At 58.6% G+C, this 13,804-nt stretch overlaps 1 protein-coding gene across 2 annotated transcripts in view; it reads left to right on the top strand.

Moving 5' to 3' along the window:
* The first annotated feature begins 4,671 nt into the window (after positions 1 to 4,671).
* MN1 (MN1 proto-oncogene, transcriptional regulator) overlaps positions 4,672 to 13,804 on the top strand; it is a 105,026-nt gene continuing 95,893 nt past the window's right edge. For both annotated transcript variants that reach the window (XM_086623627.1, XM_086623628.1), the window contains exon 1: positions 4,672 to 8,107. In XM_086623627.1, coding sequence (XP_086479753.1) covers positions 4,672 to 8,107 — 3,436 coding nt within the window. The remainder of the gene's footprint in view (positions 8,108 to 13,804) is intronic.

Here is a 13,804-nt window from a genome sequence, read left to right as displayed (position 1 = left end):
AATTCAAGTCTGATGAATTGATGTTATTTGAATTTTTTTTTTTCCTAAACATCAACCCCACCATTTGGTTTTCAGAGCTTGCAATATGAAACCCAAAATCGTACTATTGTCTTGAGAGTCGAAATAAATTAATCTCCTCAACTTTGGATTTGGCAGGAGCAATTACTATTGTTAATTTAGAAAATAATCCCCTCCAGCTACAACTATTTAAATAATGCCTTTCCCTGCTTCCCCCAAGATGACCAAAACCCAAAGACTGAAAGTAAAAATAAGTTTTGTAAAATATATACTTTTCACTACTCCGTACAATTGGAGAGAGGCTTCCTTCTGCTTGGCTGGGTGACCGGGACCCTTTGTGACCAAAGTGTTCCCGCCTGTGCCCGTCCCAGTCCAGGGGCAGCCTCCTGCTGGCGCTCCCAGCACCACACCAGAATGCTGGGAGAAGCACAGCAAGTTGGCAGCCCCGGGGCACGTTTGGCCCAGGACAGGTTCCCAGTTAGGACCTGTTCAACCAGGGTCGAGCTGCTGTCTGTCGTTTAACGCAGTGCATGTTTACACCCCGAGCCTGTGGAACACTGCAGCCAGGGCAGGACCTCAGCACTTCAGTCAACTCACTGTTCTTACTGTCAAAATATTTAGGCTGATATTATTTCCACATTTGCCATCCGCCAGTTACATACAACTCCTGAGCCACAGCCGGATCTGTGCAGCGCTGCCGGCGAGTTCCCGTGCTGAAGCTTTCAGCGTTAAAATTTGCTCGTGGAAGACAGCGATGCCCAGGCCGGCAGTGGCGGAGCAGAAAAGCCTTCTGGTGAAGCGGTTTGGGGAAGAAGTGAGTGGTCAGCTGCCGATTGCAGAACGCCTCGCCGCTGGCCCTGGCAGGGACCCTGCAGCTGCTGCTGGTGGGCACAGACCAGGAAGGAGGGGAGAGGAGGATTAACGCCTGCCCAGAAGCATTTGAGATGGTCAGCCCACAGACTAAGGAAATCTCTAGCTCTCTATTTGTATTCTCCTTCACAGCATCATTCTGCAATTCCAGGGAGACTGCGCGTGCTCTGCTTGAGGAACAAACAGATTCTGAATCTTCCAGGAAATGCAAGGTAAATCTTAATCAGTAAAATTCTGCCTTTTCTGAAGCATTTGCTCTCTTCTGCAGAAGCCAACGTTACAGGAGGTACCTGCGAAAGGCACGACTCCGTGCTTTAGAAAAGAGCTGCAGCTTCAGAGAGGCTGAGGTCCTTTTACACCAGCAAAAGTAATTCTTCACAGCAGAAATCGAGCCACCTTGCAGGAGCAAGTTAACTTTCTTCCACACCACTTGTGATACAACTTTCATCGTATCAGCGGTACAGAGAGAACAGAGCGCTCCCCGGAGGAGTACCTGTGTATAAATACAACTATAAAGCCATGACAAAAGGGTCAACTGCGAAAGAAACCCACCATGATTACAACAGTAAGTAATTATCCCCAGTAACACTCCTGACACACACTGCCCAACTGGCATGTATTACCTCACATGAAAAGTATCTCTTTATGCCACCCTAGAGCAGACACACCAACCAGAAATGGATTCTAGCTGAGATAAAAGCGGTGTTACTTCTCCGAGGTGGATGTTTCACTTGCCATCTGTCCTAGCCAGGCTGGTCGTGTTCATTGCCCACGTTAAAGACTCACCAGCCGGAGAGCCTCAGCCCTATTGTGCGATTCTGTGCTGGCAGGACTGGCATTAAACCACCAATATTGTTTTGGTTTACAATGCTCTTGTTCTGTTGTGTTCACTGTTTTGCTTGGCACTCTTAAAATTAATCCAGCTTTTTTTTTTTTTTTCTGTTTTTTGGAATAATCCAGTTTTTAAATCGGATGCTATTTTGGCCAGAAAAATACTGGATAATCAGTGAATTGTAGTTTACACAATGAATTATTCCCGTTTTAAGGCAGTAACAAGTTACAGTGAAGAGCCGAGTGCGTGTCACATCTGTACGAGGGAACGAGCTGGGGTCACACCTCTCCGCGCGGCACCTCCATGCCCCTGCCCTTGGCAGCCACAGCTGCGTGCTCCGCAGACCCACCGCTGTCACTGTTTGGAAAACGCCTCCTTGGGAGCCAAAGCATGTTAATGCCGCTCCTATGAGGTACCCACTTCAAAAAACACGTGTGACAGAGAAATCGCTCCCATCCTAGTACGAGTAGCGTCCTGCCCTTCCCGCGCTCAGGAAGCGGCGTTACACCTACCAGGAGCTGTGTGCCCAGCGCCTGCCCGCCTCGCTGCGGGCAGAGCCCGACCCCAGGGTGCGCAGAGGGAGGCACGAGGCGCTGCGGGTACGTTTCCCGGGGCCTAGTGCAGCAAGGGGGGCTCGTGTCCTTCCGCAGCTGGTTTCTTCACTGGGACGCATGAAAGTCAACAGAGGAGTGGTTCTGGGCGAACTGGGGCGGGCCGCGGGCAGGCAAACCCTCTCCAGCAGCCGGCAGCGGCTCTGGAGGGAGCGGGGCCGAGCCCCGACGCCCGAGCAGGGACCCCTCGAGGACCCGGCTCCGGGCGCCGTTAACCGCGTCCGCGCCCGCGGAGGCAGCACGAGGAGCGGGGGAGGCTCGGAGGGGGCTGCCCCGAGGCCCGGCGGGGGGAGCTCCTGCCCGGCGGCGGGGTCGGGCGGTTCGGCGCGGCAGGGCTGAGCCGGCAGCTCGGGCCGTGCGCCGGGGCGGGACGCTCCCCGCCCGACGCCGCGAAAAGGCGGCAGGGCAGCCCGGGGAGGGTCACGGCGGAGGGAAGCCGCGGCGCGGGGCGGGCGGCGCTGGTGCCCCCGGACAGCACCGGGCAGCCGGACCCGGCGCCTCCCCCGGGAGGAGGGGGAGCAGGGGCTGCTCGGGGCACGGACCGGGGCACCCGGGGCACGGACCGCCCGCCCGGCACGGGGCTGCGGCGGGGCCGGGCCGGGGCGCGCGCCAGGGGGCGCTGTGCCCGTTCGGAAGAGCCGGCTCCGACGGCGCGCACGCAGGCGCAGAGGGAGCGCGGCGGCGGCGGCGGCGGGGAGCCCCGGAGCCCCGGGCCGTCCCTGCCCCGTGGCGGGGTGCGGGGCCGCGGCGCGGTGGAGCGGGCGGTCAGCGGTCCGGACCGCTGCCGCTCTGCAGGGACACGGGCGCAGGGGCCGGCGGCTCCCTCCCGCCGTGGCCGCCGTCCCCGTAGCGAACGAGAGTTTCCCGTTATCCCTTTGTGCCGCTGTCGGGCCGCGCGTAGTTCGCTTTCTGCCCTGGTGCCAGCGCCGCACCCCGGGCCCTGCGCCTCCCCCCTCCCTTGTCACTTTGCTAAGTAATAATTTCCATGTCCAATTCCATTTCTTCTCTGGTTCTGAAATCTCCAAGCCATCAGCAAGGAGGATAGTTCACATGAAAACTAATTACACAAAATCAATATTTAATCACAGCGCAGCATCCTGATCCTGCAGAAAAAAATCCCTTTAAAACTCTCCTGCCATATACAAATACTTCTCTGCCGCTTATTTATAGATCTCATTTTTTTGGTGGGAGTAATTTTCATTTTTATTTTTTTTAAACTATCGACATGTGCCAGCCGCGAGCACCTGAAGTGCCTTATCCTGCCGGCTGCTTTTAACCCCCCGGACGTGATGGATGTTTTTCCCTCCGGGGAGGTCGGGCTCTGACACCTCGCGCCCGCTAACGCCCGGGCGCAACCGGGGCGCCGGGCCGCCCGGTTCCGCTGCGCAGCTCCTGCTGGCGGCCCGACGAGGACCGGCTCGGGGTTCGCGTGCGGTGCCGGGTCTGCCGAGCCGCTGCTTTTCCCAGCCCGCGACTGCCGGGCGCGATTCGCCCGGGCGGGCAGTACAAGGCGGCCGGGAGCGCGGGCCCGGCCGTGCCCGGCGGGCGGCGCGGGTCCTCTGTCCCGCCGGTCAGTTCCAGCCCCGGTGCCCCCGCCCGCTCCAGGACACCGCCGCCGGTACCCCGGGGCTCCGCGCGGTTCCCCGGCCACCCGCGCTCCGCAGGAGCAGCGGCGCCGCCGGCCCCCGGGAGCTGCCCGGGGCGAGCCGAGCCGAGCCGAGGCGAGCCCAGCTGAGCTGAGCCGAGCCGAGCCGGGCCCGGCCGAGCCGCGCCGAGCCGAGCCGCGCCGCGGGGCGGGCGGGGCGCGGGGCCGGGCGGTGCGGCGGAGCCACCTTAACGGCGAGCCCCGCCCCGGGCCGCGCGGCGCTCATTGGCGCAGCCCCGATGGCTGAAATTCATCGCTGAAATGCAAAACTTGTTGCTGCTCCGCCAGCGCCGGGCGAGAGCGAGGGAGCGCGCAGGGGAGCGCGGCGCAGCCCTCCCAGCGCCCGCACGCAGCGCCGGCCCCGCCGCCCGCCCGGGCCCCGCCGCCGCCGCCGGAGCCCTGCGAGCCGCGGGCAGCGCACGGCGGGCCGACGATGCGGCGCGCAGCTCCCGGGCGCCGGAGCCTATGAGCGGCGGCGCGCCGCCCCGTCGGCTCTCAAGCAGCGCAGCGCGGCCGGCGCCGGGCGGCAGCGAGCGGCGAGCCGCCGGGGTGAGCGCGGGCGGGCGGCCGGTGCCAGCGGCGCGGCGGCGCGGCAGGATGTGAGCGGGGCGGCCGCGCGGCGGGGAGCGGGACGGCGGAGCGGCGCGGAGCGGCGCGGAGCGGAGCGGCCATGCCCTTCTGAGGAGCCGCGCAGGATGTTCGGGCTGGAGCAGTTCGAGCCGCAGAGCAGCAGCCGGAGCGGCGGGCAGGCGGAGCGGGGCTTCGGCCAGCCCGGACTGAGCATGAGCGCGCACTTCAAGGCGCCGGCCTTCCCCGGCGGCGGCCCGGCGGCGGCGGCCGTGGACCCGGCCCTGGGCGCGCTGGGCGAGCCGCCCCTCCTGGGCATGAACATGAGCCTGGCCGGGGACGCCTACGGCTTCCCGGGCCGCGGCCCCGCCGAGCTGCACGGCGGCGGCATGCAGCCGCCGGTGCACGGCTTCTTCGGTGGGCAGCAGCCGCACGGCGGCCACGGCGGCGCCCACCACCCCCACCAGCACCCCCCGCACTTCGGCGGCAACTTCGGGCCCGACCCCGGTGCCTCCTGCGTGCACGGCGGCCGGCTCCTGGGCTACAGCGGCGCGCTGGGCGGGCAGACGGCGTTCGCCGACGGCTACGAGCACATGGCCGAGAGCCAGGGCGGCGAGGGCTTCGGGCAGCAGCGCCCCGGGAACCTGCCCGACTTCCAGCACCACAGTGCCGGCGCCTCAAGCCACGCCGTGCCGGCGCCCTGCCTGCCCCTCGACCAGTCCCCCAACCGCGCCGCCTCCTTCCACGGGCTGCCGGCGGCCGGCTCCTCCGAGCCCCACGGCCTGGAGCAGCGGCGGATCCCCGCGCAGGGCGGCGTGGACTCGCTGGAATACAATTACCCTGGCGACGGCCCCGCCGGCCACTTCGAGCTGCCCGTCTTCTCCCCGTCGGAGCCCGAGGGGCAGCTGCCACACTACGGCGGTGGGCGGCAGGTGCCGGCGAGCGGCAGCTTCGCGGGAGCGCCCGCCCTGCCCCGGGCACCGGGCATGGCCGTGGCCAAGGCGCACCCGCCGCAGCAGCACGGCGTCTTCTTCGAGCGCTTTGGGGGAGCGCGGAAGATGTCCGCCAGCCTGGAGCCGGGGGCCAGCGCCAGGCACCCGCTGATGCAGCAGCAGCAGCCGCCGCCGCAGCCGCCGCAGCAGCCGCCGGGCTTGCTGGCCAGACAGAACTCCTGCCCGCCAGCCATCCCTAGGCAACAGCAAACAGAAGCCAACGCTCCCAACCCCAACCTGCAGGACAATGGGCCCATAATGCAGAACCAGCATGCACAGTTTGAATACCCTATTCACAGACTGGAGAACAGGAATATGCATCCCTACACCGACCCCGTGTTTAATATGCAGCACCCTCCTCCGCAACAGCCACCAAATCAAAGACTGCAGCACTTCGATGCCCCCTACGTGAGCGTCGCCAAGAGGCCACGGTTCGACTTCCCCGGCAACCCCGGCGTCGAGCGCTGCGCCTCCTGGGGCAGCGGTATGCACGGCCCCGCCATGGAGAGCCACCTCTCCCCGACGGCCTACCCTGGCCTGCCGGGCGAGTTCACCCCGCCGGCACCCGAGGCCTTTGGGGGACCGCTGCCGCACGGCGGCCCCGAGCACCCGGCTCTGGCGCAGCGCCAGAACGCGGCCCTGGTGATGAAGCAGATGGCCTCGCGCAGCCAGCAGCGCCTGCGGCCGCCCAGCCTGCAGCAGCTGGGGCACCACGGCGAGGTGGGCCCGCCCGGCAGCCTGCCCCCGCCCGCCTTCGAGCGGGAGGCCGGCAACGGTGGCCGCGGCTTCGACCCACCGGCGCCGCATCTGGCCCCTGACAGCGCCTGGTTTGCGGGGCCACCGCCGCCCGGGGAGCTGCTGCCGCGGCGCATGGCGGCACCGGGGCTGCCGGCCGAGGCGGCCCCCCATGAGCTGGGCCTGCAGCCGGGCGGTGCCGCCGTGCTCTTCCGGCCGGGTGCCGGCGGGCTGGGGCTGCAGGAGCCGCTGCGGATGGCGGGCGAGGGGCCGGCGCAGGCCCTGCCCTCGCCCGGCGTCCACCCGCCCTTCGCGCCCGCCATGGGCGGCCTCTCGCAGCTGCAGTCGCCGGGTGGTGGCGTGGCGCTGCCCAGTGCCCCCGCCGAGCGCCGCGGTCCCGCCGACTTTGCCACCCAGCCCGGCTTCCCCTTCGCGGCAGCGGCGCGGCAACCGGCGGCCCACGGGGCCGCACCCGCGCTCAGCGCCTCGCCGGGTGCCTACCCGCCACCCCCGCCCGAGTTTCCCCCGCCGCCGCCGCCACGGCCGGCCGCCAGCAAGCTGGGCGCGCTCTCGCTGGGCTCCTTCAGCAAGCCGGCCAGCAAGGACAACGTCTTTGGGCAGAGCTGCCTGGCCGCCCTCTCCACCGCCTGCCAGAACATGATCGCCAGCCTGGGCGCCCCCAACCTCAACGTCACCTTTAACAAGAAGAGCCCGGCGGAGGCCAAGCGCAAGCTCAGCCAGGCCGAGCCTGACCCGCCGCCACCCGCTGCCCCGGACTACTTCCCGGCGGGGCCGCCGGCGGGTGGGGGTGGCGCGGGCAAGGCGGTGGGCACTGCCCCGCTGCTGCCCGCCGAGAGCAGCCTCTCGCCTGGCTACGCGCTGGAGCCGGCGGCCGGGGGCGAGGGGAAGGCGGGTGGCGGGCGGGGGCGGGGCCGTCGGAAACGGGACAGTGGGCACGTCAGCCCCGGCACCTTCTTCGAGAAGTTCTCTGCCGCGGAGGGTGGTGGGGCTGGCGTCAGCCCGGGGCAGCCAGCGGTGCCGGCGGCGGCGGGGGGTCCGCCGGGGGCCGCGGGCGCAGAGCGTGGCGGGAGCACCCCCAACGACAAGCCCCTGACCTCGCCCTCCTGGGGCAAGGGCGGCGAGCTGCTGCTGGGGGAGCAGCCTGACCTGATGTCCTCCCTGGACAGCGGCATCCAGAGCGTGACCAAGTCGGACGGCAGCTCCCCGCACGTGGACTTTCCCGACGAGGTCAGCACCAGCTACGGCAACGAGGACGAGGTGTCCTCCAGCTCCGACAACGCCGCCTCCAAGCCCACCCGCAGCCCGCTGCTGGGCGGCTCGCCCAAGCTGCCCCGCGGGGAGCACGCACTGCTCAATGGACAGAAGCCCCTGGCCCTCGGCCTCCTCAGCACGTCTACCTCGACCCCCGACAGCTACGGGCTCAGCACCACGGCGGGCGCCCACCCCGGCACGCCGGGCATGGAGCAGGTGCGGACCCCCACCAGCACCTCTGCCCAGGACGAGATCCACCCCCTGGAGATCCTGCAGGCGCAGATCCAGCTGCAGCGGCAGCAGTTCAGCATCTCGGAAGACCAGCCCTTGGGGCTGAAGAGCAAGAAGGGGGAGTGCGCCGGGCAGAACGGGGACAGCGACCTGGGCAGCTGCTGCTCCGAGGGCGTCAAGGGCGCCATGAGCACCATCGACCTGGACTCCCTGATGGCGGAGCACAACTCCACCTGGTACCTGCCCGGCGAGAAGGCCCTGATGGAGGGGCAGGAGGAAGACAAGCCCATGGTGCCCTGGGAGAAGCCCAAGCCCACGAACCCCAGCAAAGAAGGTATTGGTTGTCCCGCGCGGGTGCTGGTCTGTGGCGGGGATGGTGGGCTGCTCGGGGTTGGGGGGGTGGTGGGGGTGGCGGTCCTGGGACGCCAGGCGCACGCCAGGCACACACCAGATGCACACTAGACCCCTGACAGGCACTGCAGTGGGTGCCAGGCACCTTCCTACGCCGGGCTGGGGCTGTGGGATGCCGGGTGGCTCTGCCAGGGCAGCCGGCGGCCAAAGTGCTGCTGCCCGGCCGGGCCTGCCATGCTCCTGGGGAGCCTCTCATGGAGCAGCTGCCAAGGGCTGTGGCAGCCTGGGCTGGCAGGGGGCTCCCAGCAGAGCCCTGGCCCTGCTCCCGGGCTACTGGGGGGCTGTGAAGGGGAGCTGCAGGCGTGGGGTGCTGAGGAGGGGGCTCCTGCGGAGCCCCGCCGGCCGTGGGGTGCTGAGGAGGGGGCTGCCGCGGAGCCCCATGCTGGCCAAGTGTTCCAGCCGCTTCCCCCAAACTCACAGAGCCCTCCCTAAACCGTGAAAACAGGGATTTGTTAGTGGTGCTGTCCCTCGATTCCAGGTATTTCCCTGCTTGCGGTAGGAGCCTGCTGGCAGTGCGGTACTGAACTGAAAGGCTCTTCACGTTGTTTTTTTCTTTAATAGAAAGGCAATTTAAAATAAGGCTCTGGGTCTCCTGGTATAAAACTTGCTTAGTTGACAGATGTTTAATTTCGACATTAGTTGTCATTTTTGATCCTTCCCTGTGTCCAGAGGGCATCGTAATTCCCCAAGCTCAGGAAAAAAATATTTAATGGAAAGCCCTCTATTATAAAAGCTGTTTAAGATAAAGATGATTATAGATTCAATTGGTTTCTATTTTATCTTCTCAAAGCCGTATTTTCCAAGCCGCCTGACTCTGTGTGAATATTACAAAAGGCACACGTGCACGTACGTGTATGAATGCGCGCAGGCAATTTTTTGATGTGCTGTAAAGTACGCGTGTGCAATTTACACAATATAAACTCGTTATTCGTGCCTAGGAAAGTTGATGTCTTGGTACCGCCAGTGTAGTTCAAATTGTTTTAATTACATCTGGTTGTACGGACTGACTTTTTACAGTCCTCTGTGTTCAGTAATTTCGCTCAGAGAGGTGTTGGGAGAATCACAAGGGAGCTGGTTTGAAAACTGGGCGATTTCCTACCCCCGGTTCTGGTTGGCTTTGCAGCTTTGGCTTTCTGAAGCGTGAATCCTACCCCCACGGTTTGTCTCTTTGTTCATGTTTAATGCCCAGCGCAGGAGACTCTCATTGCGCGCGGGAGTGTTTAGCATGCACAGCGGAGCCTGGGAAGCCCATCAGCATTCTCCATGCTTCACCCAGGCAAGGACATAAATTGGTTTGTTTGGGGCCCTTCTTTTCCATTTTTAAATGGAGTTGCACACAGCATCCTTCCTGGCCCCTTCTCTTTTATTGTTTCTTGTACACAACATCTAGATCTGACTGGATCAATAGCTAGTTAGCACAAATCACAGCTCCTGTCACTTCTACCTTGGCAGACTCCAGCACATATATGCGTTCTCTCCCGGCGCACACACGCACCCACCCCCCGTTATGTGTGCACGCTCGCACACGCGTACGGATACGCGGATCTACACGCTGTGCTGCATTTAGAGATAGATTTTAAGAGTAACTCATTCTGTGGATCTTAATTTCATGGGTTAAAAAAAAAAATCCTGAGCAGTGATTTAATCCTGAACAGCACGTTTATTAAAAGTGTAATTTGTCTTAAAATTATGTATATTTTGTGTATATGTCTCATATGGAGCGATGCTTTCTTTAACATTTTTAACAACACTCCTACATTCACTTTGATCACCGCTATTCTTAGTAACATCTAGCGAAATAAGTAATTGCTTTCTGGTCGCGATAACCACAACGTTGCTGTTAAAGCAGTTCATCACTTGGAAGGAAAGCCATGTAATCAGTGTTCCTATATAAGGATATGTTTCAGGATTTCAGAGGCTTAACATTAAATAGTGAACCAGTTTTGCAACAATGCATGGAGGCACTCGTTTCGTTTCACACTTGAGTCACTTGAAGGGTTTGAATGGGCTGGTTCTGTGCGTGAGGAAATTCATGTAGACCAGCAGAGAATTTAACTTTGTAACTGGAAGTGATAAAGGTACAATAGGTGAGACAAAACAGGCTGTTCTCCTCAGTTAGTAGAAATAATTTAACTTCACATTGCCATACCCTCGAGTGTTTGAAACTGTATTTAAGAAAAGGCTTTATTTACCCAGTGATGGAGATTTTAAACCTTTTTGGTCGACTGGGATTTGCGTCCATGATATTTGTTCCAGTAGTTCCCCGGTGAACACGCAGGCTGCAGGCAGCCCTCCTCCAAACCTCGAGCAGTTCCTAAACGTGCTTAATACTGCGCTGGGGGGTTGTTCACCATCTCCTAGTATCGTGGACTAGTATTAAGAGCGAGATTACTCGTTGGACCCAGGCTCCCTCACCAACACGTAGGCATTGTTGGTGGGCTTCTTAATTACACCTGCCGAGAGGGGAGGGAAGGCGTTCCGTGATTTATTCCTATTGTGGCACGGCCGCGACCTGCGCCGGCAGCTCCAGAGGCTCCGGGCAGGGCGCAGGAAGGGACGGCGGGTGTCGGAGGGCACGTTCCCCCGCGGTGGAGCGCGGGGTTCCCGCTGCTCTCCTCCTGCGGCGTGGGGCGAGCGCCGGGGAGCGGAGGCTCTGGCTTCGCTGCCAGTGTGGAAGGGCGGCTTTGAAATGGAGGGGCTCCCCAAAACGCGGCGGAATTGGGAACTGTTCAAATACTTAATGCTCAGATTACTGGAGGGAAACAACTTGTTTGAGTTGTTTTAATGGCTGGTCAGATTCCTTATGGCTCATCTCTTTTTTCTGGTAATGGCATTACAGTGATTTCGAGTATCCGGCAGTCTGGGTGAGCTGTGGGCTTTGCAGGCAGATGGGAGCAGACAAGGCTGTTTCAGACACCTGTGCTGTGGGTGCCCGTGTAACACGTCCACACCTACATCACTTAGTGATAGCCTTTAGCGAGTTCTCTGCGTGTGTTCACGTTTTGTTTCTGAATTTGACATTATTAGTGCTGGCTGGACGTCGCTCTTTGCTGAAACGCAATTTTCTGTAAGGAGTTTTCTCTGAGACATCGTTTCTTGCACTGGCATGTTTTATGTGAAGTGGCTGGTAGTTTTTTTGCCCCTCTGCCCCCCAAAATGCTTTCTAGAATTCCATGTTTTTCTCTGCCGTGCAGCTAGAGATATAATAATACTGAGCCTAGAGGGGTCCGGTTGACTTCCAACACGGCAGCTCTAGCTAACAAAGAGTCACTGGATGAAATTGTCTTAAACACCCAGGGCCAGTTTAATGGGTTTTTGCTTTGATTGGTTTGACTGAACCAGCGCAATTTCCCCTTCAGTGAAACGTTCATTAGTATTCTCTGGAAACCCAGTAGTTAGGTTCTGGTGGGCTTTTGGTTTTAGTTTTTAATTGAGATGTTGAAGGTCCCATACTACAGATGTCAGGTGAAGACACCGGTATGTAACCTAGAACCATGCAGGTGTCGATTGGAAAAATGAGAATATATTCAGTGGCTCGGTGGCCGTTGGGCTCGTCCGTCCGAGCCGACGGGCACGTGCGGTGCAGCGCGGTCAGTTCTCATCTCTGAGTTTTTGTTAGTGTTTCACCGTAACACCGGCCCTGTCATTTAGGTGAGCCAGCAGGCCGAAAGTCTCGACGAAGCAGTGTGTAACGTCTGTAAATTACCACCACATATATTAACAAAGGTCAAATTTGGTCCAGATGCAGCTGGGAGCCTTTGTTTTCTTTCTCTTCCAAGTACGTTCTGCTGCGTGCTTTTATTTTAAATACTGCGAAATTCTTCTCGAGGCTTCACCAGGGGACTCGGTTTGTTTACTGAGACTGAGTTTCTCAGCCCTCCTGTGAGGTATTTCAAGCACTTAAATATCATTGAAAGCAGCGTGTGATTTGGAACAGGTTTGTGCTGCAGGAAGGGTTGTTGGAAATGAGTTCACTGATGAAGCTCGGCGTGCTTCGCTGCGATGGGTCTGCGATTGCCGATGCTGCTTTGTTTGCTCGAAAGGGCTGCTTAAACTTACACCAGGAATTTTAACAGTTACTGAAAAACACGCTGTTAGGTTTGCCAAGAAGTTACGAGATGTACTGCACAGGTAGGGAATACACATCCTTAACAAATGGTCTGGATTAGGATGCAGATTTATGAGAAAGAGTACTCCCGTTGCATATCGTAGGAGAGAGTTCAGTGTGCATTAGGGTCGGGTTTAATATGATCTTTTAAACTCTGACCTGTTAAAAAAAAAATCAAGACGTTGCCCAGGCTTGGCTTCCTGGGAATGACAGTAATATTCTATTGTTTACTTCGACTGACCATCATTTTTAATATTTTCTACTAGAAAATGTAGTAGAACATTTCTGTTTAGAAATGTTTTCCTTTGTTTTAGAAACATTCTACAGCAGTGTGTTTGTAGACATTTGTGGCAAATACTAAACAAGGCAAAGGGCAGAGTTTTCAATACTATTTGCTATTGCTGCTGTAATGCACTAAAATATTTGATGCAGAGAGCGTGTGAATTTATTGGCATTTCAGTAACTACCGTAACCACTCTGTTTCCCTTTCCATCCATCCGTCTGTCTGTTAATTTTTGGTCTTCAGATTTACCTGCTCTGCCCATTTTTAGTGGACAGTCTGGCTGTTAATGCAGCTCACAGGTTTGATTTGTGTCGTGGTGCTCCCTTTGCCACAGCCTGTTATTTTCTAGTGGCACGTCTAGTGCCGAGGTCAGTTGGAACCGGGTTGTTTTGCACAGAGTGGGAGAGTGCATCAGGCAGACTTTGGGGGATGCATTTTGTGAAATTGGTGTGTGAACGTGCTTCAGATCTTTACATGTGTTGTAAAAGCAAATGAATGAGACTTAATATTTATATATGGGCATAGATGAGAGCATAGATTTATTCTGATCTGTGATGTATTACACTATGTCTGCTCTTAATTTTTAACGTGCAGTACCTGTTTTTTTACCACTGATCTGGTGGAATGCTGTGCCATAAAACTGCAAATAATTTTTTTCTAAAAAAAATTTTTTTCTAAAAAAAATTATTAATCAGCAATACCTATGGATACAGTTTGTTGTTGCTTGCCTGGAGCATAGGATAACGCATTAAACCAAAGTCTAAGCTAAGAGTAGCCAGGCTGCTTTTATTTGTAACAGCTGACTCCCAGCTTCCTCAGTGTTCTGTACCAGGGAGAGGTTTTGGTACAGCAAAATGTCTTTATGTGGCCATATAAAATTTTAGTACTAGACAAATTACTGTACGTTTTCAGTCTGTGGTTTCTTGTATATTTCTGTTAAATACAAGTGTGGGTAAAGTATCCACAGAACGTGTAAAGCCGGCTCTAAAACCAATCTTCAGGTGGCCTAACACATATGCTTTTTTAATGCTAAATTTACTGAAATATCATAAACTAATCACATAATTCCTAGAGCACATTGAGACTATCAACAGAGACCAGTCAGTTCGTGGTTAGTGGGGTCCTTCCCTGTTTTGTCACTGGCATGAAATAGATCCTCCTTAACGTGGTCCGGGCTGGACACTGTGTGCAGACGGTTTGGATCCCGCGCGTCCGGCGCCCGGTGCCGC

Source organism: Tauraco erythrolophus, chromosome 19, assembly GCF_009769465.1.
Source record: "Tauraco erythrolophus isolate bTauEry1 chromosome 19, bTauEry1.pri, whole genome shotgun sequence".
Classification (NCBI taxonomy): Eukaryota; Metazoa; Chordata; class Aves; order Musophagiformes; family Musophagidae; genus Tauraco; species Tauraco erythrolophus.
This window is presented reverse-complemented; position numbering and strand designations above follow the sequence as displayed.